The sequence below is a fragment of the Perca fluviatilis genome, chromosome 11 (genome assembly GCF_010015445.1).
Source record: "Perca fluviatilis chromosome 11, GENO_Pfluv_1.0, whole genome shotgun sequence".
Classification (NCBI taxonomy): Eukaryota; Metazoa; Chordata; class Actinopteri; order Perciformes; family Percidae; genus Perca; species Perca fluviatilis.
Window position 1 is genome coordinate 5,499,351 of NC_053122.1, and position 25,572 is coordinate 5,524,922.

Sequence of the window (25,572 nt, forward strand, 5' to 3'; positions counted from 1 at the left end):
TCAGGCGGCACTGAATCCCAAATAACAGCATGGACGTCTGGCAGGGCCCAAACCAGCAGGGGTCAGGGGTCATTCTGTGTGCTGTTGTGTGTGTCCAGGTTAAACCACACACACGCGCGCACGCACGCACGCACACACACACACCTATGTTTGGATTAGACATGTAGACTGTGTGGTGTTAAAGCTATAGTGCGTAGTTTCTGTCGCCCCCATGAGGAATTCTAAGTAATGACAACAACACTGTCGTCGCGTCCACATGATACAAGCCTTCCATGATCGTGCACCCCTCCCCCTCCCCCCACCACACTCCTCCACGCAGTTGCTAGTAGCCAAGGAGGACACAGAGGATAAAATAAAACATGATGGACTCTTCAGAAAAGGTCATTATCTTCACTTGGATTTCTTTCTAGTCATACTGAGAAATACAGAGAGAGTTGTGTGGAGCTGAAAGTCTCAATTAGCTTTGTATCAACTCATTTGGCCATTGGCTTGAATGTAACAGAAAATTACGAACTAAAGCTTTAACCTGCAGTTGGAATGTGATTATACAGATGGATGCTCTGCACCAAATTACAGGCACTGTGTTTAGGGTTGCAAAGGGGTGAAAATTTTCCAGTAAATTTCATGGAAAGTTAAGCTGGGGAATTTTGGAACTTTCAGGGGAATTAATGGAAATTATGGAAATGAATGGGAATTTACGAGAATTAACTGGAAATGTTGGGTAATTCATACAAACTCCATCTTATACAAACATAAATATAAACATTTTGTTTTGTAATAAGCAGACAGGCATATACAGTGAATACAAATGTTGAATGGGTGTTGCCTCAATAGCCCTGCAGTAGGCCCAAGCCATTGACCTTTAACTTAACATATGAAGATAGCTAGCATGCTGCCTTTGATTTACTATGGTTATGGTTATATGCGTGCTAAGCTAACCATCAGCGCTATCAAGAACAAGTGGGCTATACAATTAACACACATAGGTTAATAGAAATCGGATAAAAGAAAGAAAAAAAACTCCCGTATTTTAAAAACTAAATGTTGGCAAGTACGTAGTAGCTTATGCTGATTACTGCGTGCGTGCATTTCATTGACGAATATAGGGAGGACATGCAACTGAAGTTGCATTAAATCACGTTGTTTTAACCAAGATTATGCTGCAAGATGTTTTTTTTTCCAACTACATTTAAATTCCCTGTTATAGACTAACAGTATTATAATGAGCAATATTAAAAATATACAGTTTATTCCCATTAATTCCCATATATTCCCGTTAATTCCCATGGAAAGTTTCCAACTTTGAAAATTCCTGGAATTTTGCAAGCTTAGCTGTGTTACATTCAAATTAAGTCAAAACTGTCATCGATCTTAAATATCTGAAATGTTTCCAAAGCCAAGTGGACCTTAAAAGAGCCAAAAACAGAAAAAAAAACTGACTCTGCAGCAGCAACATGACACAAGTTTGGCAGAACACTAACATGACTCATCTTCTGTGTATTTAACATCAATATTGTGTCCTGCTTCAGTTTAATATGAACCTCCCTCAATATCTTTTGGGCTTCCACTGAACTACTGGACAATTATTGTGTCACTTCTAAAACTCTGAAGTGTTTTGAAAAGATGCAAATATTTAACTCAGCAACTCGGAAGGAGAACAAAACCAGCAGTCCTCCCCAAGATCCTCTGTACTTTATTTTATTATTTTGCCAGGAAGTTTTTACAAGTCAGAATTCTGACTTTAATAAAAAAAAAGCCTGAGAAAAAAAAGAGTCAGAATTCTGACTTTAAACTTTATAGTCATATATACTTTAAAAAAAATTTTTTTTTACATTTGGCATAATCATAATAAGATAAGATAAAATTGTATTGTCTATTCACACAGAAAATGTTCTTGCATCGTCTGCTCCAACAATTAGGCCTATCAGATAACATTAAAGAACACAAACATAAAACACACGCACACGCACGCACACAAACACCCCAAATCCAAACATGTAATATTTATGATTGTCATGATTGCAGTCCCACAATGATACACAGATAACATGTTTGTGTGGGGAGATAGGGGGGAGTGTATTATCACAGTGCGTGTCTTCCGTAGAATAACGCATTTTGTCAAAAATAAAGAAATCTTGCCAGGACAGCAGGGGGAGTCCGAGACACAGCGGGGCAGCAGGAGAAGGGAGGAGGCTGCAGGTTGTGGAGGTGGAGCTCCCCGATTATTATCAGGTCTGACTGACTGAGTGTGTGCGTGTGTGTGTGTGTGTGTGTGTGTGTGTGTGAGAGCGAGAGAGAGAGAGAGAGAGAGAGAGAGAGAGAGAGAGAGAGAGAGAGACTGAGTGAGTGAGCGTCTCCAAAGTTTGAACGGTCTCCCGTTTATTCTCTCCTGCTGCACGCTACAGTGTTGACCAAACAACTAGACAGACCTGTGGACAGGAGGGACGCACACACAGACACACGGAGAGAGGGAGTCTTGGGGACCCTGACCCCGACGTGTTTTATGAGGACTCGTGTTGTCTCCGCTGGAGTAGTAACCCATGAAACAAAGGGTAACTTTACTACTGTAGCTCCACACCGACTCACCGACTCCCTGACTGCCTGTGCTCCATCCTGCAGACCAGCAGGAACAGCATGGAGTGAAACTCTTCGGGTCTGCTTCCCCTTTTTTTTTTTTGGGTTGAGTTTGGAATCGCACTAACAACACATGAGTTGGATTGACGGGACGCGCGGTTTCCATACAGCAGATCCTCGGGGATTAAAATAACCAGGGCAATGGATAATTTCTTCACGGAGGTGAGAAACTACCGTTTACTGCTTCATGCATGCAACATGTTGCGCACACTGGTCTTCAGATTTTAACACTTCACGTACTTTGTTGGCATCAGTAAGACTTTTGCTTTTCTTTGTGGTGGCTGTAATAAACTTGAGTGAGATTGTAAGCGTTGAAACATCTTAAAACGTGCACTTTAAACCTGTATCATTCAGTTAAGGAAGCGCTCATGGAGCATCTCAGCAACAGTCCGAGCCAAACTTCCTGCAAACAAGAGTGCAGAAATACATACAAAGCGTTTACTGACACCAAGATGTTCTAGAGCTGCAAAGATCAATCGATTAGTTATCAACTATTCAAGTAATTGTCAACCGTTTTGATAATCGATTAATCTGTTTGAAGAAAAAAAGTCAAAAATCTCTGATTCCAGCTTCCTAAATGTGGATTATGTTCTAGTTTCTTCTCTCCTCTGTGACAGTTAACTGAATATCTTTGAGTTGGGGACAAAACAAGACATTTGAGGACGTCCTCCTGGGCTTTGGGAAACACCGATCCACATTTTTCACTCATTTTATAGACCAAACAACTAATCCATTAATCGAGAAAATTATCGACAGACCTGTTATTGTTAAATTATAAGGATACAAATGCCATAAAGTGAGCAGGAACTCACTACTAAGCACCAAACAGTTTATGGTAGATACTATAATATGGAAATGAAAAGTGATAAAACGCTATTAAGCACAATGAGGGCAACCTAAACTCACTACTACGACTTCCCATTGAAACATGAGTTTATAGGAGCAAAGGTGTCATTAAGTAGTTTAAATGAGCCCTGGAATCATCACAGACACACCGACACACAAACACACACACATACATACACACACAGACAGACAGACAGACAGACAGACACACACTCAAAATAGCATTTGTGCTACAATCTGGTGCAATGCATCTCTCCTTGTTCTTATACAAGGTCAATGTTAAATTGTGCATTGTCCCTGTTTAAATAAAATTACATTACAGACACATGCACACACACACACACACACAGAAGGCCTGTGCTGGTCAGACTGGGGGTTGGACGGTGTCCCAGTGGATCTGTGGTATTTCCGCACCTCTTTTCTAGTTTCCTCCAAGAAAAAAAAAAAAAAGTGCCGTAAAGTTATTTATAGGAGTCTGAACCTGCATCCCAGCAGAACTTTGGACTGGCCAGCCGACAGCAGAGCGCCCTTTATCGATTGGCTGTATGATTAAGATGGACAGTTTGGGGTTTTAATTTCTAGGATCCTCTGTTTGCAAACACTGTCATGAGGCTGGGGCGGACAGTTTGAGCTGATGCATGTTTAATGAAGCTGCTATCTGTTTGATCATTTGGCAGAAAAGAAAATTCTGTGTCATTCTGTAAGTATTCTGTATTCCGTAAGCGAAAAAGTCGATTATATTTTCTAGGACTCGACCGATACTGTTTTTTCAAGGCAGATACAGATTATTAGTAGTTAATGAAAGCGATAACCGATATTTGGAACTGATATGCATTTACAGTGAACCGGGAAAATCTTTAAAAGTCCAACGTGTGGGAATTTCTCCCATCTAGCGTTGAGATCATATATCGCAATCAACTCTCTCGCGCCACGCAGATCAAAGTACGTATTACAGCTACGGTAGCCTTCACGCTTCAAAAAGGGCCGGGTAAGCTACGATACCCATTAGCAGCATTAGCAGCACCTGTGAGTTTATCGTGTGACAGCGAAAACGCAAAAGGCGGAGCAGTATGTCCTGTATGTCCCTTACCTGCTAACACATTTCAAGATTGCGCATGAATATGGAGCGTCTACCCCAGCCAGTTCATGCAAATGTAAAATTTCAAGCCAATAGGAATACTTGGAATTGATGGTGGAGGTAAATATTCATGAAAAAGGACAAGTTTGTGAACGGGCAACACAGATTTTGATAATGAACAACTAAACGCGTAACACACTGGGATATAAGTCAAAATTAAGATTTTGGAATGTTACAAACTTCAACACAAAACTTTGTTTAAATATTTTAACCACTTATTTAATAAATTAGAAACTTTCAACATAATTCCCAGTAACAGAGAGTCAGATAGTGTTGTGGGCGGGACATTAAGTCAGACTCAGTGGTGAGTCAAACTGAAGCAGAGTGACAGACACAGAGCTGTAGCCGAGCCAAAGCAGAACAATTTTTAATTCATTAACTTCATCGGTAACCATTGAGAATGGTGATATTTATTTTTTATAGATATTGATACCATTTTCTTAATGATCCAAGTCATTATCGATACCATTATCGATACTTTTCTTATCATTTGATGAAAAGTCTGGACGACAAATTCTTAGTCTTAACAGAACTAGGGGTGCAACGGATCATAAAACTCACGTTTCGGATCACGGTTTTGAGTCCCGTCCCCTTTTAGCTCGTAGCTTTAGCAACATACTGCTGTACGTCCCGCTGTTGGAATCCTCTACAGTGAAATACAGACACACTTTTGCACCGTTTTAGCTTTTAGCATTTTAACCGTGTATAATCCAGCTACTTGCTAACATCAACGTTACCTGCTGCTAACTGTACAGCTAGTGTTAACTAGCGTCACATGCAGCGATGCTTCTGGGCTTTTACTATGGTCGTTATGCACACATTGTGCTTGTAAATAATTGTTCCGGTTCGTGCACCTATCTATTTTCAGACATAACGTTATATGATCCACTAGTCTCGATGGCAGTAAGCTAGGACCTTATTGATTTTCGGGTTTTGAGAATTTTGGAACCGGCTCCTAATAGAACCGGGTCTTGAGACCCATCCCTTGTTATCAGGCAAATAAAACACAGTTAAAGATAATCTGCAAACTGCCAAAAAAATGGTCCGATCGGCCAGGGCCGATAATTGGTCTATCCCTACTATTTTCCTTCAAAGAAAAGCGGGGAAAAACAGTTATCTCCCTGAAAATATCCTGTCATATAAAGAGCTGAAACAATTAGTTAATATTTAATCAAGTGACATTAAGTTAAGACTAAATATGTTGTTGTTTAACTCACTTTTTAAGCAAGAAATGCAGAACATAACAGTTATAATGGCTCAGTTGTGAGGATTTGTCTGCTTTTCTCTGCCTTTTTTTAAACCTAAAGTAAATATCTGTTGGTTTTGTACTGTTTGGACAATTTTCTTTCTTTTTTTTATAAGTTTTGGGCATTTTTGGCCTTTCATTTGGAGAGGACAGCTTAGACTTGAAAGGGGATAGAGAAGAGGAATGACATGCAGCAAAGGGCTGCAGGTCGGAGTTGAACCTGCGCCCGCTGCATCGAGGAGTAAAGCTCTATATATGGGCGCCTGCTCTACCAGGTGAGCTAACCGGGGGGCCCTTGGTTGGACAATTTGAAGACATTAACTAAAGGGCTCAAGGAAAATGGTGATGGACATTTTTCACAGTTTTAATGATGGTTTATAGAACAATAGATGAATTGAATAAACAAGAAAAAGTTAAATCATTCGAAAGAAAGTCTTTGGCTGGCGATCCTTGGAGATTCCTATATGAACAAAAATCAAAGTATTTTCCATAGAAAAGCACTTACCTGTGCCGTTATCCCACCTGTAAAAACCCTGTCATCAAATAACTTGCAACAGCTTGACATGGAAGTTAAGTGGGTTTAAATCAACAGGTGGGTGCTTCAGGTGGGTTTAGCCTCCACAACAACCATGACAATAATAGTAAAATACATCAACCACAGTACAGTGTGTGTAAATCTTTCACGAGCTGTGACTCACAGCCAATAAGCATTCTTTGCGGTGGAATTACGACATCAGTATCCACACCTCAGTGATGACGTCGGCCAGGTAACGGCAAAGACACCTGAGTCATTCGGAAATGTTTTTTCTTTTCTACCTGTTGGGAATCAGCTGTACTTTCGCCGACAGACCGGCTCTGGGTAGAAAAAGAAACCACACAGCACCGAGAGTGATTAACACATGTGTTGTCTTCCTGTTGACTATGCACTTGTTGTCCTCCCGGGTCAAAATTGAAAATGAACACTTGATGTTTTTGACACATTTTCTCACGTTTTAGTCCCTTTTTTTCTGGCACTTTTCTGACGCTATTTTCATTGTTTTGTCACTTTTTTCAAGGTTTTTGACGCTATTTTTTTTAACATTACTAACACCAACTTATTACCAGTAGTTTTACACCGATGTTTTTGGAATTCATGGTCAAGGAATTTCATTTATTATTACAGATCTGTGTATGTCAACGTTTAGTCAGGAGTCTGTTTTCAGAATCCTAAGTACGTTTTTTAACACATACAAGGAATTTGTTTTGGTGTTGTTCGTGCACGTCACCTTTGACGACCACATTGAAAACCATAAAAAAAAAATCCTAAAATTCAATGAAAGTAGTGATCAAGTACTTGCATTTGTACTTACTTTTTTGGTAATGTAATTTAAAATAAACTCATTTCTGATATAGATTTTAAAAAAACGGGTCAAATTTGACCCCAGGAACACAAGAGGTTGAAAAACCGGTTCCTCTTCAGGTAGAGGTGTAAAATTTTTTCTTCTTGTTCAATTCTAGAAAAACGTTGCGAAAAACGCTGAAAATGTAAAAAAAAATAAAAATAACGTTTTTATGTGTGTGGGTCTTTCAACTAATTTCACAGCCCTGGGTTAGACAGCGTAACCCTTGTGTTGTCTTCCCGTAGACCGTGAACTTGTTGTCCTTCCGGGTAAAAATTGCCGCTTTTTCACACGTTTTTGTCACTTTTTTTCGACGCTTTTTAAAATAAATGATCAATAAACATAATTTAAATGACATAATACCTATTTTTTTGTTTAAAAAAACTGAAATTTTGGATTATTTTTGACTGATAGTTAAGATCAGAGGATGTTGAGTGGATCACGGTTTATTTCAAATGCTATAAAATTGAAGAAAAAAAAAATCAATTCAATGAAAGTAATCATTAATTTTACCTGCCAAGAATGTTACATTACTTCCATACAACTTACATCCACACATTCATGTTATTTTGGGGCAATTTGGTTCAAAGAAACCCATAATTCTGATATAAAAATGGGTCAAATTTGACCCGAGGACAACACAAGGGTTAACCTTAAAATTCCGCTTCCTGGTTAAAAGATTGCCTGCTTTCTCATTGGTGCTCTACATTTTCAAAATCCACTGAGGCTTTTCAGCGGTATGAAAGGCCAAAGGTCACAAGACTCACTGAGCTCATAGGCGCTGGTGAGAGCGTTCAGGCTGAGTAAAACAAACACAAAGGTTTTTTTTTCTTTCCTGCAGCAGCAGCGCTGGCTGCGGTCTCATGACGAGTGTATACGCTACATCTGGCTGTTCAAGCTCTCCCTGGAAATCTTGCGGAGAACATTTGTGAGTGCCAGAAGCAGGCAGGCGTGCACAATAGTCTCAAATATCGTCCTGGTTTGCCTTTATATCTGCCAGCTAATCGCAGCTGAAAACAAAGAGCCCAGTCTTTAAGGGGGAAAAAAAGGCATCTGACAAGGAAGTAAACCAGCTTCCAGCCGCCGCAGATGGAGGCCGACAGTTTGAGCGGAGAGGAATTTGAACTGGGAAGGAAACCGGAGTGTTTCATATTTATGCTGAAGACCGTTTAGATGGAGGGACCCACAGTGGCTGAGACTGGACAAAGACTGAGTTCATAGAGAGCTTTGAGCCTTCAACCGTCCTCCTCAAGATTACTGGTTTACTCCCTCAGTAAATGTACTGTAAATAACACCTGGTTATCTGTGTAAACTCCCACCCACAGAGCATTATGGGAACATTTTAGGACTGCAACTAACAGCTATTTCCATTGTTGATTTAATCTGTTGATTATGTTCTCGATTAATGGATTGGTTGTTTGGTCTTTATTAAATGTCAGGAAAAAAAAGGTGAAAAATGTCAACCATCATCATCATAACCTTTTTATTTAAGAATCTTGGAAATCACTGAGGCTTCCTTTGTTTTCAGTGATGCCGAGATACAAGACCCATAAAACGTGAAGCACAAAACTCATGATTATGATGATGATGATGATTAGGATAATGATGATGTCTATGCCACTGATGTGGACAATTTGTTTTATTGATGGAAGAGATCATGTATTCAACATGCCTGGTTACTTTGCACTTTTATTGTAGGTATTTATGTATTATGTTTGTAGCTTTTTCGTCATGCTGTTGCTTTTTTAGATGTTATTGGTGCTGTGCTTTGTACACTTGGAAATGTCAAAGTTGGTTACCAGTGACTATTGTTGGTCTTCTGGCCCACTGGTATTCAGGACACCCCCTCCCCTCTCCTTCTGTATTGTATGATTAATATCTTGCTGCAAAACCAATTGCCATCCGGGGACAAAATAAAGTTGAAAGTTGACCTGTGATTCCAAAAGCCCAAGATGACGTCCTTAAACGTCTTGTTTTGTCCACAACTCAAAGATATTCAGTTTACTGTCACAGAGGAGAGAAGAAACTAGAACAATATTCACATTTAACAAGCTCACATCGGAGAACTTTTACTTTTTTTCCCATACAAAATGACACCAACTGCAGAACAAAGACAGAAATGGAATACTTTGAAATGGGTAAATCTCTTACAACATGAAATTGCTCCATGTTCTACTTTGGTCTTGACATCTGAATGGACCTAAGAGTAAATGCAATTCCACTGCTCACTCCCATGTTACTAGGGCTGCAACTAACGATTGTATTCATTGTCGATGACTCTGTCGATTATTCTCTCGACTTATCGATTATTGTTTGGTCTATAAAATGTCAAATGGTAAAAAATGTGGATCAGTGTTTCCCAAAGTCCCAAGATGATGTCCTTAAATGTCTTGTTTAGTCCCCAACTCAAAGATATTCAGTTTACTGTCACAGAGGAGAGAAGAAACTAGAACATATTCAAATTTAACAAGCTGACATTTTTTTCCATTAAAAAATTACTCAAACTGATTTAATTCTGTTTTTGTTTTGCTGCCCGTTGTTGCTTCTCATACTCTGTGGTGAAATTTAAGTCTTGTATACATTGACGTCTTTCTTCTGCGGGAATAAGGAGTTGATGAATCGATTTAATTGTCAACTATTACGATAATTGCTAACTATTTTGATAATGCAACAGGTTTCAATCATTTTTTATGAAAAAAAAAAGTAAAACTTCTCTGTCACCTTGTTAAATGTGAATATTAAACAGAATATCTTTGAGTTGAGGACATAACAAGACAATTAAGGACGTCATCTTGGGCTTTTGGGAAACTCTGATCCCCATTTTTCACCATTTTCTGACATTTTAGAGACCAAACGACTAATCCATTCATCCAGACAATAATCCACAGATTAAGCCGCAATGAAAATAATTGTTACTGAGCTGTAGAATGAAATATATAATCACAATCCGTGTCTTAAAAGTGTTATTTTCAGTACATGTCTGTAGTTCACTGTGCTGGGATGAGCACGGAGAGAAGTTATTGATATCCCATCTCTTAACTTCAAACAACCGTCTCATTTTCTTTTGACCCAAGTGACCCGTAGAGTTCTCAACGTGTTTCCCAAGTGGAAGAAGTCAGAGGTTTTTCCAATATACTCCCTTAAATACAATGTGCTGAAAAGATACAGCAAAGCGCATTGTCCCAGACTATAGAGACATGAATGTGTTGACAGTGACACATCCTTTAGCAGGACGTTTCGCCTCTCTGCCGTAATTACTGTGCTGCTGCAGCCAAAACAGTCTGCACCAGAGTCAGTCCAGGGACTATAAATAGAGTCTGACTGCACATTCAGACTGCAGATTGTCATCTTGTGCAGGCTTTAGTGTGATAGAAACAGGACCTTCTTTAAAGTGTTAAGGACCGGCACAAGTAAGCAGAGTATTAGGATGTTGATAGTTGGGTCACCCTGCATTTAATAGATGATAATGCTTAAGAAATATGAATCTGGTTGTGTCTAAAATCTGCAATTTCAAAACCACTTTCACTTTGATAGGATAAATCTATTGAAATTGGCACATACTTTTACTGATTTGAATCAAAACATAAACTTTTAGAATCACAAACTAATTGATTAGTTGTGTGTTCTATAAAATGTGCACAACTCAAAGATATTCAGTTTACTGTCACAGAGGAGAGAAGAAACTAGAACATATTCACATTTAAGAAGCTGACATCAGAGGATTTTTGACTATTTTTACATAAAAAATGACTCAAGCCAATTTATAAAAATAGTTTGTGATTGATTTAATAGTTGACAACGAATCTTAGTATTTTTGTATGTTACCACATTTACAACCCCAAATAGGATCCCACAAAAATAAAGGCTTTTCGTCGAACGGAAAAAAACTGTTAAATGGCTTTCTGAAACACTAAGAGCCCTATTTTAACGATCTAAGCGCACGGCGTGAAGCGCCTGGCGCAGGTGCGTTTAGGGCGTGTCCAAATCCACTTTTGCTAGTTTGACGGCGAAAAAAAGGGTCCATGCGCCGGGCGCATGGTTCTAAAGGGTTGTACTTAGTGTCTTCATTAATTCATAGGTGTGTTTTGGGCGTAACATGTAATAAACCAATCAGAGATCATCTCCCATTCCCTTTAAAAGCCAGGCGCGTTTGGACCTTGGAGCACTGCTATTATGATGGAGGATTTGCACCGTAATATTTATATTATAATCTTTTGCATGTTTGTGTGCTGCTGCGCTTCCGTGTGTGTGTGTGTGTGTGTGTGTGTGTGTGTGTGTGTGTGTGTGTGTGTGTGTAACAAGCACATTATTTTTTTAAGATTATTTTTGTTGGGCATTTTAGGCCTTTATTCTACAGGACAGCTGAAGACATGAAAAGGGAGAGAGAGGGGGGAATGACATGCAGCAAAGGGCCGCAGGCCGGAATCGAACCCTGGCCGGCTGCGTCGAGGAGTAAACCTCAGCTGCGCTGTTGACTTTAGACCAGGTTTTTGTTGGTCAATGGCGCGATCACTTCCCGCTGCCTCAAGATAGAAATATGCTAACACACCTCCCTGTAAGACCAGCACGCCCATGGGAGCAAAGATGGGCGCAGGTGCATTTGCTATTTAAACGACGCGGATGCTGGATGGGAAATTGACAACTGCGTTGGTCTTAAACTAGCAAAGACACTTGCGTCGGGCTTTGCGCTGTGCGCTGTGCGGTTGTGAGATAGGGCCCTAAACTTCCCAACTGAAACAGAGCTGTTGGAGACATGATGAGGCAGGTTTCATTCACGTTTACCGGCTGACCCTCAAGGCTGCATGGGAGAATAATCCTGTTCGGTGGGTGCCACTGATTGGCCAATATCCAGCTTTGCGCTGAGTCAGCAGGACCGTGTGTGTGTGTGTGTGTGTGTGTGTGTGTGTGTGTGTGTGTGTGTGTGTGTGTGTGTGTGTGTGTGTGTGTGTGTGTGTGTGTGTGTGTGTGTGTGTGTGTGTACACAGTGGAGTCACACAGTTGAGGTCACAGGGTTTGTTTTTATTTGAACTGGTGGGTGTGATGTGTGCTCGGCTTTCACCTGTGCACCAATCAGAGAGCGGCCTTGCCTCAGGTGTGGGTTTTCAGTGTTGGTCGAGGCAAATGTATTCAGCAGCGTTCATCAGACACACGGATAACAAACTGAGAGCAACACGAGGCCTGAGGCCAGTCAGGCTTTGGAAAACGGGGACTAATGGTAGAAAGACTCACTTGCTCATTGCTCACTTTTAGAAGAAGACGACGAGTGCAAAGCATGGGTTTATAATACTTAATGCCTAAAATGCTTCATGTTTAAAATAAGCCAATTACCACAACTCATAAAATCACATTTTCCCACCTGTATCCACCCCATCCCTCACATTGAGCATGTTATTTAATTCTCAGCTCTATTAAGTTATATTGTAATTAATTTGAAATTTAAAAAAAATAGTTACACTTTAAAGGTGCTCTAAGCGATGTTGGGTGACGTCACTTCTTGTTGACGTTTGAGGTTTTGTCAAACAAAACGAGGCTACCTCGCCCCTCCCTCCTCCTCATCCTGTCCCCTTCCCCTCCCTTGCACGTACTTAACCCCCCCAACACCCTCCCCTCAAATCCTTCTTTTAGGTTATTGGCTGGAAGACTGTTTGTTATGTTTGGTGGTGCAGGTTGGCCCAGTTTGTTTTTGTTGCCATTTGTGGAGCCTGGCCTGTCTACAGAGACTGCGTTTTTTTTACAGTGTGTTCAGGGGACAGGCAGCTAGCAGATAGTGAGGAGATGTTTGCTGTATGTGACAAAAAATTGTGTAGCCTAAAAAACGTGTGTCATCGCTTAGAGCACCTTTAATTGATAATAAAACAATGGTTGCAAGTCCAGAATGGCTTGCACAAATTAATGTCGACAGCCTTTTAGTCGTTCTGACCTGAACGTTTGAAATTGACTGACATTTGGATAAAAAAAGAAGCTGATCACAGATGACTAGCTGGCTGTGAAGGTAAAATGATTCTGTAATTACCAAGAACAAAAGCTACTATCACCACTTCACCAATTAATCTTATGACCCCTTGGTGGAAACGCAACTAATATGGATTTTAGGTTTGTCAATTCAACTCTGTGTATTGTCTCAATAGATCAGAATTTGTTTTGTCCATATCCTAGTTTATAGCATCTATGTGCTATTTTGTTGGAAAATAATCTCTGGAAGACAAACGATGAGCACAGATGAACGGTTAAACGGCGGCTGCAGCTTTTGGCAGTCTGAGCTCAGTATTGGCGACGAGCTGAGTCCGAGGTTTTCACCTCCGATGAGAGCTTCTACTGCATGGTTGCAATAAAGTCCCACAGACGGTTATACTTCCAAAAGAATCTGATTGCTGCACCCGTTAACCTGGTTTTCTGGATTCCATAATGCTCCTGAAACGTCCATCGCTTCTTATTCTTTCACACTTTTACACACTACCCCTCCTCAACCTCCGCTGTCTGCATTTCTCATGAAAACCCTTAAAAGTAACAGACCAATCATAGACGTTAATAGGCTCACCACAACAAGCAAAGGCCCTACCCATTTCCAATGGCTTGGTTTTAACGATGATCCCAGCGTTGGAGTCCCACTCCTGTGTCAAAGCGTTTCCTCCCCCCTACCCTTCTGTGTCTCCCCGGCTTGTTTAAACGCTGAAACCTGACACCTGTGGAGCAGCCACAAGGAACGTAAAGGAATTTAAACAGCTTGCAGATTTGACGTTTTGTGCGCAGCAGACGCCCCCCCAGCTTCTGGTTGCCCTCGTTGGACAACTGTGTTGGACGTACAGCGGAGTTGCTCCTCAGTCTGCAGCTTTTGTACGTTCAAGAGATTCTTCATATCACCATGATGAGTCCTAGGGAAATCCTTTTCATACCTAATAGTGACTCCTGTCGTAGTAAAAAGGAAGAAAAATAAACAGTGGAACTATGGTACAAAAATGAAGGACATGAACAACATTTTTTGAGAAGCACCGCATTACACAAACACTATATGGCCAAAAGTGGTGTCGTGGACCCTCGAACAGCGTATGTGATTGAGCTTAATTTTTCGGTTCAAATACAGCAACTTGACAAACATTCTAAACACAATGGAACTAATGGAACTATGGAGTCTTACCCGAAACGATAAAAAGCACCACACACTGTTGGCCATATAGTGCAAAAATGTATATTTTGAGTTGACAGTGTTACAGTCTTGCCATCTTAGCTTGAAACTTCTAATTAAGTTTGTAACCAAAACATTTTTCCAGAGTCACATATAGGGAGTCGGTATCTTATTTCTCACGTCATGTTAATGTTCAAAAAAAGAGCTTGGCTCGCCTGCTGGCCTGTTGAGGCCTTTTTTACGCTGCTGCTGAAATAACACCTTCTCAAGGAGGCAGACTCTCTGGATGGGAGCCAGAGCTGCCTGCACTCCATCTTAAACTGGTTTCACTGCTCTCAGCCAACTGTATACAGGGCAGAGGGGCAACTGTGACTGTGGGAAATCAAACAAAGTCTCAGGCCTGTAGTTCCAGACCCAGGCCCAGACAGGAAACCCTATTTATCTTTATGTCCTTCTTTGGCTGAGGTGGTGAATGCGTACAAAAACTCTGACTTAAATTTATCATTTTAATAGCAGCAGCCTGGTGGTAAAACAATACGTTAGACATTGGACTTCAAGTGGAGGACTTTTGTCGACTCTCTTTCTGAACTCTTTTGAACTTTGATTTGATAATGTATTAAGTGATTGACGGAAATTTAGTTGAAAACTAATTCACATAATCAAAGAAAGAAAGTCAGTAAAAGTCAACAGAACGTCAGTTCCTGATAAGGTGCCATTTATTTTGAGGAAATGGGACAGAACATGCCCCCAGCAGCTATGACGGGAACAGGTTGGTTGTTCATCCAACGCATTCTTATGAATGGGTTTGTACGATATCGTACGAAAATGTATGCACACTGATTCGTATGATGTCCTACGAAAATAGGCGACCGCCGGCTGGTCACGTGACAGCGCCTACAGAGCTCCCATATATGTTGCCGTATGAGCAGTAAAAGGTGACTTTGAATCAGGTACAGGGCACCGCGAGCTGCCGATCATTTCGGCGGAAATTACGGTTAAGTTTAGCCGACAAAAAGTGAACGTCATGCTGCGACGACAGTTACATTTAGGCACCAAAACTAGCTAAGTTTAGGAACGAGATCGTGGTTTGGATTAAAATACTCCCAAGGAATACGCATTTCTTGGGTTGGTCTTTTGTGACCCAAACCCAAACATCCACCCCGACCTCCTATCTACACTGTCCAAAGCGTTCTCATACAGCAGAAGTCATTGTAATGCATATAGCAAAAATTAGAACATTTCAACCGTGTTTGACCGCTGCTTTGTTGTAAATTTCCATCACTGTCAGGCCTTCTAGTTTTAAGATTCTGTGAAATATTTTGTGCATATGTGACCTGTCAGATGTCTTTCTGAGATATCTTGGAAGACAAACACAGAGCCGTAGACAACCACCGAAACTTAACTAGACTCAGACAAAGCTGCAGGCACCAACATGGCCGACTATGTGACCAGATCACATTTTCTTTCACATTTTTGACTTGATCGCCAAAGTGCTCCATACTGTAACGCCATCCTCCAGGTTCCTTTATTAGTTTGTAGGTTAATCCATGATTTAGATGCCATAATAGCAGCCCTGTGTGTCTATGTCTGCGTTATTGTGATAACGAGGCTGGCGAGGTCGGGCAGAGTGCAGATCAAACGAGATTGAGGCTGATCTCACACATATATTTTAACTGTAAACATCACTTTGAGGATTAGGATTGCCGGATAGGCATCAGATTTGTCTTTGTTCTTGTTTTAATTTCGGAAAATGTTCAATCTCCTTAAGATCACTCAGCTGTAATTGCCAGTTTTTTGTTTTTTTTAAAACCAAAATATGTGCAAAAAGAAATTTTTCCTAGTTTTTTTTTCTACAATAAAAACAACAAAGGAACACCATCAATAGCTAAAAAACTGCAATTTTTTTTGATGAAATGTGGCTGTAGAAAGTTCTCATGAAAATTGTCCGGCATGATATAAGATTATTGCTAAAATTAGACTAAATCTTCATATTTACTGGCAAAAAAAAACTAGATATAATCCAATGTATTTAATATCTGTAAAAAGCTATTTTATACAGAGTCCAATGTTGTTCCAGTCAGCCCTGAAAATAAGAACAGTTGGCTCGAGTGCATCATAATCCTTGTCCTTCTCTCCCTCCATCCATAACTTATTCTTTTCCTCCTCTGGCTTTTTATAAAGTCTTGACTTCCTGCCGGAAGGCTCTAAACATTCCTCTGGATAATGCCACTTCCTAACCTCTCACTCTCTCCAACTCCCTGTACATGTGTGTTCCTGTAGAACATGGCCGGCAGCCTGTGATTGTATCTGTCCATTAACATCACGATCTATGCAAGAAACTTCAGATAGAATGCAGTCCTCTTATTAAACAAGAACCATTTTTTTTGCTCATACATATGTTTTAACCCCAAAAGTGCATGTGAATGATAACTTTTTGCCGATCATGGTCCAAAACTTACCCAGGTGTGATGTCTGCACCCAGTTTACAGACACTGAGAATTAACCTTTCAGTGAAGTAGGACACAACTTGTGTTCCACAGCAAAATCTTTGAAATGAACAAATTGGGGGTGTATGAGAAAATCTTGAAACCATTGGACCAGTTTATAAAAACCGTCCCTCTTCCTGTATGTGATGTCCATATGTGCCCTCCATGTCAGCCTGACCACATACTTAACTGTACAGCTCTGCAGTAACGCCGCTGCATGAAAGCTAATTTCTTGGTTCAGTGGCTGCCGAGGCAGCATTTCAAAATCCAGTGAAATGGGTTTAAGTCCGAGATGCTCTCCTGACACTAATCCCTCATTGTCATGCTGCGTCGGGGTTCCCTGCTGCTGTAAATGGTCAATTAAAACCAGGAAGAAAGTTTTTTCTTTTGGATCCGACCTGGTTTGATTTATCTACACTGACAAGGTGTCACTCTGCTGCAGGAGGCGGCCGAAGAAAGACGAGCGTCTTGAGTCGGGTTGTTTCAGACCTTTTGTAACAAGTGCTGCTACTGAATCTGTGAGTGTGGTAAAGTGATTCAGTGTCTTTGTGGGCCGAGATTCAGGTCAATATTTGTTTCTGGTTTTAGAATGTAAATTTGAACCATTTTTCCATAAGAATATGGAAATTCTCTGATTTCAGCTTGATAAATGTGAATATTGTTCTATTTTTCTCTCTCCCCTGTGACAGTAAACTGAATATCTTTGAGTTGTGGACCAAACAAGACATTTGAGAACGTCATCTTGGGCTTTTGGGAAACACTGATCCACATTTTTCACCATTTCCATTCCATTTTATTGACCAAACTACTAGTCCGTTAATCGACAATTAAAATAATTTTTAGTTGCGGTCGATGTTTTTAAATTCCTTCCTAACTCCAAAGATGAACAAATGATCTTGAAGCTTTTGTCACAAAATGTCTGTGAGCATTATGGACTACAAGACAAAATCCACACTGACTCGAGACTTGTCTCAGATCTCAAGCAATTTGGCTGGGACAGGCTAATCGTGTAGTCAGCATTCTTAATAACTCCTCCCAGTAAAGTACCACTGCTGAAGTGCTTTTGAGCAAGGCCTTGAACCCTCAGCTGTCCCCTGTGTAGCTGCTCTGTGGCCGACAGCTGCAGACTGGTTAGGCCTGTAACAAGTATTACATAATCGCAATATTTTTTTTAGTAATCACAATTTCTTTGTTTAACTCTTGTGTTGTCTTCCTGTTGACCGTGCAACTTTTTGTTTTTCTGGGTCAAAATTTGGTAAATCCGACGATATACAGTTTGATTATAACTTTTATTTAGTTGGTAACCGCGATATTACACTCTAGGGTCAGATTTACGTTAAATCAAACCTTCTCGTGTAATATTGCTTAATTAATTGCGAACATTGGGGAAAGGGGTATGACTGTTGATGGTTTTGTCAATTTTATGTTCATTTAAGAAAGAAATGCAATGTTTTATGACAATAACGAGGCATACTTTACTTCATAGGCTGTGTACATTATCTGGGTCACATGACATTGATATAACCAAAAGATGTATCCTGGAATTCAGTCAAAACTTTAATTTGTTTGAAGAATTAATAAATAGATAAATCTTGACAATTATATTGTTAATCGCAATTATTTCTGAGACAGTTAATTGTACAGCAGTATTTAGAATTGTTGTAGCTCTAACCACAACGTTAAACTGGACTGGGCTTAACCCAGGAACTTAAATTGTAGAAAGAGATTTTCACAGTCCGTTGTTAATTTTAACTTTGAAAGGACACCGGTTATTGTCTCCGCCACAGGCAGTTGCGTTTCTGATCAGATCTGGGAGAGAGTTAGGCGGATGGTTATCTGATCCTAGACTCTGTGTTGACTGCAGCTTCCTGGAAACCCCTATCCACACAAACACACACACACAACATAAAACAACAAGTGCAAGCTGGGAACAACCCGAAAAACCAAACATCCATTTCCAGTAATTAGCTGCTTCTCATGCGATCCCGTTACCTTTGTGAGAGTGCAGGTCTTCTCCTCTAAGGACTCTTTTAGAGCACTCAGTGCTACATCACAATGTTTTACTCTGGCTGTTTGGAAAAAACGTTTGGTCAGTATCTCATTTAATGAGCTGATTGATTTTTCAACGCAGCATGGAGCCGCTCTGCAGACATCACATGAAGTCCATTAAGAGTTGGTGCCGTTTCAAAGACCGGGATAACTTTTTGGAATTACATATTTATGTGTTGTTGTTTCTTTGGGTGTAAGAGAGAAAGACAAAATCTGGCTTTAGTTCTGCTACTTTAATGGAGCATTTCTAGTTTGGGAGACTTTCTACTTTTCCTCAACTTTCATTTAAGTTTAAACAGTGACTACTTTTACATGCACCTAGTATTCCGGTTTTTGCCCTTATTCCGAAAAAGACAATATTCTGACTAAGTTGTTTACATGGCTAATGAAAATGAATTTTCCCCAAATATTCCCGTTTATATACAGCCTTACAAAATAGGATTTTGTAGGAGTTTTCCACCGGTGGTTGACTTGTTGGACTTTACGAACACAGCGTCCCGCTTTCATTCCTTCAACCAGCTTCTTGAAAAGGTCGGTGTAGCGATGTTTGTGCGTATCTAAAAACCTGTTGATATCCAAGTCTTACATAATGTTTAAAAGTAGGTGTGTTTGTCCTTCTTTTCTTTTAGGCGTGCATCTCTACCGCAGCCCTGCAACTGGTTGGTTTGTGTACAGCAACCATAGCAATGCACAGAGCTGACCATAAGCCGTAAACAGGCAAGAGGCTGTAAACTGTCACAAACTGCGGTGAAAAACCTGATTGAGACGCAGAATGTTCTGTATGCACATCCAAGGAATGGCTTCTAAAACCAGAAAAATAACTGCGTGTCACACAAGCCTAATCAGGAAATGCTAAATTCGTAAAAACGCCTTGTTCGATATTTACACACAAAATAATACATGACCCTGCACAGTATGGAGCATTTTATTGTCACATGTTTTCTGAATGTGATACAGGTCACGTGAACAGCATTTGGATCTTTTGAATAAGGCCTTTTTTCCGAAGCATTCTTTGGACATGCTCAGACTAGGACACAATTATTAATTTCCATTCTTGAAATACCTTCAGTAGTGACTAATGTTGACAGACTCATCTATCAGATGCCTCATATTATTTTGAAACTGAATTATTTTCATAGTGAGTAAGCTTTATCGGTAAGTGAGCAGTCGAGTCAACCAATAAACTTGCTTCAGTTGCTCTGTACAAAACCCGCACTGAATGAGCAACAGCTCTTTGTAAAGACAGAGAAAGGAAGAGATTTTCATCTGCCCGTCATGCTCTCCCTCCCCTTCACTATCAGTGTATCTGGTCTGTGACAATAAGGTCTGCATCAGCAAGAGATCAAGGTGGAGAGTTAAAGAGAACAAGTTGTAAAGTGAAAATGACCCAATCGCAGGATGCAGAGTTGGCCGGCGAGTTGGAGCACCTCATGTACAGAGATGACTCCTGACAAACCGCTTTTGAGCAAGAGCATTGACTATGTCTGGGGTGAAAAACAGGGTTACATTTGGTTGAAAAGTGACAGTTTTCATTGATGTTTAGGCTACAGATAACTCTTGCTTGTGGAAATGTTTCTACTAACCCACTGAAATGTAGGCATTGTTGCGTCATTGTAAAAAAGTTCCTAACCATTCATGTTCAATGAATCTCAACCTTTTAAGTTCACATGGTTCAAGAGGTGCTACTGATCATGGAACATTTGAACATCTAAACTGTTGATGAGGAACGTGAGATACAGTCTAAAGCTCCAGAACAGCCACTAAATAGACCTTGATGTGAGATTATGTTATCAACTTACTGTATAAGTAACCTAGATGTCAAAAAATATTCAATGTTCAACCAAAGTCATCCTACTTACATGTCTCAGGACAATGTAAAGAAACATAGTAATTTTGATCAAATTTTCAAGTCTGCGACGATGTTAGTGGCCATTTAGTCATCATCTGGCCTGTTGTCATCCCTCTCTGGTGTGAGGAATTGAATAATCAGTTTGTTTTGTTTGGTTGCTGGCTTAAACTCAGAATGCCTTTAGCTTGACTCTGGTTCAAATGATTCCTAAACCACAAATGGATCCAGCATTTAGCACAGGATACATTTTCTGATATTGACCCACATTTAAAAAAAATATATAGTCTTAGTTGCATTCCAACTTGCAACAGTTCCAAGAAATGTTCATTGTTTGATTGTTTTCCTGTTGAACTGTTTTCAGTCCTCCAACATTTTCTTGGTAACGTCTTGATGGAGGATGTGTTCCTTGTATCAAGAAGTCCTTGTATCAAGATGTCGTGAACGGTTTTAGTGGCAGTAGACATCACTTCTGACCTCTCTTTTGAAACGTGTAGCATTGGGTGCGTTCCAGAGGACAATTTCCTCATTAGACTGTGTGAAATATGGGGTTATAAACACTTTATGGTCTCATGTGATTAAATAGACCCTTCCAGTGTGTTTGCACATGCACTGCAGAGTAATTGTCCTCTAATTCCACCCTTGCTTCGCCACTTAACAGTTATTTAACGGCCAAGCCACGAGAATTATTAGATTGTCTTCATGAGTGCACTCAGTGACTTGACACATTTCCAAAAAAAGCCTATACAGTCATTAGAGGAAGTTAAAAGCTCTGAGGGTTAAAGCGTGTCCCAGGATCAGGCCTCTCTCACACTGAACTGAGCAAACCGACCGAGCCAGATTAAACAAGGTTATCTCTGAAGTTTACTGGGTCAAGCTGCTTCAAAGGGATTATATACATGAAGCTCAAGGCTTAACTCTTAAATTCAGATCTGTCCGAGATAGAGCTCATTCAGAAATTTAAACTGATTTATTGAGGACTGAACGGGATGAGAGGAAAAGCTCATTTTGATTGAGTATAGGAAGTGGCATGCTGGACTTTCTCAAGACAGCTGAAAGAGAAGTAGAGAAAACTTGGTATTAAGAATATTTAAACTACTCTTATCCATTAACATGATGTTGTTAGCTGCAGCCTCGCAGCAACTCTACATTGAATTGAATCTGGCGTGCTCGCTCAGACAAAAACAGCCAAGAGAAAAGTTACATTTGGTGTCAGCCTTTGGTAGTTTTACACAACCCAAGTGCATCATTGGCATACTGATCATGAACGAGTTCTAACATTTCACAATCTTGATTGGGTCATGCATGAGGACTGAGACGAAAGCTGCATCTTCAGCCAAATTATTATACTTACTGACCTTTGATCAATTTTCATTTCTGCATGCAATATTTATAATGAACCCTCATTGCAAAAAAAGTTTCAACATGTAGACCTGTTTTTGTGCACCAACGATTTAAAGTAACAGTCACTAATGTCTGTAACTACAAGTTGCAGCTGCTTCATAATAAAACTTCAACCATGGTTGAGTAGTGTGAATCACTAAAAGAAAGTGTTAGGTTTGTTAACAGAAGCTCTGAGCAGAGAGGCTGAGAAAAACCATGATCTCGCCACCTGCAGTACTGTTGCTCAATGGAGTTTCCTGTGACTGCTTCATAATAAAAGCCGCCCTATGTTAAGCTTTTAATTTGAAGCAGCAGCAGTAGGTAATGATCGCGTTAGCAATAACTTAATCAAGCTTGCCGTTAGAAGCATCAACAGTAAGCAGTAAGGTTGATATCAATGAGATACAGTTACTGTATACTAGATTACACGCTGCATCGTTTGTAATTTCCTCATCCGCATAATTATGGTAACTAATTTTGTTGTTTCACATAACGGTAGCATGCAGATGTTGAACAGAAGAGGCCCCAGAATGGAGCCTTGGGGAACTCCGCTTGTCGTATTTGTCTGCTCAGATAAAACAGTTAAGTACTGTGCCAGAAAGTCCAACCCAGTTTTCCATTCGGTCTAGTAATATGTTGTTCTGATTTTATTAAAATTTAATTCAATTTAAAACTTATAAAATATAATTCAAATAAGACCCAAACCTTAATCACCACTTTCCCCACTTTTAAACGGTTTCAGGTCACAGTGAAATACTGCTTTAATTTGTGCTACCTCACAGTGTGTTTATAAGGGTAAAACTGCCCCTTTTTGGTACAACAAGACGTCTGTTGTTTGTCCCAGAAGAAAGGCAGAAAGGGGAAGACAGTATTTATATTCTGCCCGTTCCCTCCGCTCCGAGTCTGCAAAGCCAATGCCAGGCGACCACAGCTGGGCAACACATGGCAGCTCTGGCCTCAGCTGCCAGCCTGTAAAACACACACACCACACACGCACACACACACACGCACCTCAACGCCCACTTAATGTAATGTAATGTACTCATGTAACTTTTTTTCACCACTTTTGCTTTAAAACACTTGTACAAATAATGTTTTAAATATGCATTAACATTCTCTTGTGCACACGCTGACTTACACACACACACACACACACACACACACACACACACACACACACACACACACACACAGAAAATAGAAGAAAGTAGGTCAGGTGGGCTTTAGCTAGGGGAGTTTGGTCATTTCCCCCCTTTATGGGCCTAAGTGGTCTTTAGTGGTGGAAACCAGTCTAAGCCCGGTTAGTTCGGCGTCAGTCAGGTCATCATTGATCCTGAGCCGCAGATCTGCAGAAAGTTCTAGAGTCTCTGCAAACTTCTTTCATTGGCTTCAGAATTCCTCCGTTCATGTGAGTTTGATTTGGCTCGTTGGCTTTAGACGGTGACGGTGACGAATCGCTCTTCATGCACGGTTGTGCTGACTAATGAGTCACAGGCAGAACTTAATTTTCTTAATCACAAACTTGTTTTACTGCATGCAGTTTTCCTTTTCTCTGATTTTGTGATCATGTTTAAAGGTAACAACCTTGATTTTTACATAGGTTCAAATCAAGCATTACACCTTTTTTCAACTTTTCTACTACTTTAATTTTAAAAAAGACTCCAGAGTATATCGTGCAGACAGCCCAGCATTGATCTTCCTTTGACTAATAGCTCTCGGACAGGAAAATAATGTGGCTTTATTTAATCAAGAGCTGGATTTCCTGTGGTCAGGCCTCATGGTATCTGGAAAGTATAATCTTTGTGTTTATAAGCAGAAGTAGACAATACATAAAGGCTGGTGATATTCAGAGTTTGTACTGGGATACACAGTGATGGTGGAGCAGTCGGTCATTGTGTTTGTGAAGTGCTCATTGGTACAGTGGGGGCTGAATCTAATAAATTATTTATTGATCCGTGTCTGATCTGTCCACAAAGTTTCATTGCAACACATCCACAGGTCTTACAATATCCCGCTGACAGACGATAGTAGAGGCATCAACTCCTAAAGGTAAAATAAAAAAGCAAATGTGGCTAAAACATCCCAGTCTCTTCCTTAAAACAAACACTAACCAGTGCCTTTTTAGGTCACGGAGCCCCCCCCCAAACATGCCTGACTAAAAATGGCAGACAAAACCCCATTGCCTTTTTCTGTGGATGTTGCAAGTTTGACTTAGTGACGAGAAAACAAGGAAGCTGCCCAGCAAGCATAACTGAGATTACAGCCTGGGCTTGTGGGATTCACAGTCGCTTTGTTCAGTAAACCAAAAACATTTGCTTGAAAGTGCCTCGTCATTAAAAAAAACAAATGAGAAAAAAAAGAGTATTTATTTTTTTACTTTTAGTCATACAGGGCTAGTGCACTCTTTATAGATACAATCTGCTGCTACCTTCTCGCCTGCAAAGTGCTTTCACAAACCTACTGTTGGCCTTCAAACAGCTCCACAAACCACATCAAAGGTTGGTTTGGCAATGGTTTTATCAGTCCCTTTCTTTACCTGGATAATCCCACATGGTTTAGGATCCACAGTGGCAAACGTATGGCCTTCTCTAACCTCGAACACACCTGTGCCCTGCAGCTGACCGATATTAAAATGGCCGCCACCTGGATAAAAATATTCCGCCTGAAAAGCAGGAAGGTGCTCGACAAAGACATGAGTCCAAACAGGAAAAGCAAGTTAGAATTTCTTCGCTTCAAAGCTGTTTGTTTTCAAAGGGCTTCTCCAAATCTCTTTTGAACATGTTCATCTTTCTTGCATGCACAGGATGAGTGTGTTTATGTTCTAGTTGGGGGGTTGAAAATGTCTTTCTTTTGTTGTTTCATGTGGCTGTGTTGAAATGGGAACCCAAAAGCATTTAATTTCGTCTGTAGCTGGGCCAGCGACCAGGTGCTGGCATTAATAATGAAATAACAAGCCAATTTAAAGAAAACGAAGAGCTCTTTAGTTTAAGTAAAAGGAAATGTGGAAAAGGTCACAGCGTGCAGGTATCTGGATTGACGGTCAGTTAAAACATAAACTGTTCTTGTCCTCTAGTATGCACAGTGTGGTGGATGATTTCAACAGATTGGAATTTTACTAGAACAATAAACATACAATAATCTGTTTGGCTGGGTTGAACCTCGACCCAAAGAAATGACTTGTTGACCAGTTATTTGAACTGTAACCATGCTAGGAGACTTTTTGGCTAATGTTCTATCAGAATATCTGTTTAAATACAAATATAAATGATTGTGTAATGTTTTCAGTTAATTTAATGGCGTAAAACTAAAGTGTAGCTTCTTACCTTTCTAATGGAATTATAATTTTAACCAGTAACTTTAGCGTTGTCTTTATAAGAGCTGGCAAAAGGAAGCTAATACCAGTGAATTAGCCGTGCGCTAACATTAGGCCTACCCTTGGCCA

The 25,572-nt window shown here is 40.2% G+C and overlaps 1 protein-coding gene across 2 annotated transcripts in view; it reads left to right on the top strand.

The window, feature by feature from the left end:
- Window positions 1-2,332: 2,332 nt before the first annotated feature.
- Window positions 2,333-25,572, top strand: part of myo10 (myosin X) — a 167,035-nt gene continuing 143,795 nt past the window's right edge. The window contains exon 1 of one of the 2 annotated variants that reach the window (XM_039815523.1): window positions 2,333-2,796. In XM_039815523.1, the coding sequence (XP_039671457.1) occupies window positions 2,776-2,796 (21 nt within the window). In that variant the 5' untranslated portion in view covers window positions 2,333-2,775. The remainder of the gene's footprint in view (window positions 2,797-25,572) is intronic. The other variant, XM_039815522.1, reaches the window with a different exon arrangement.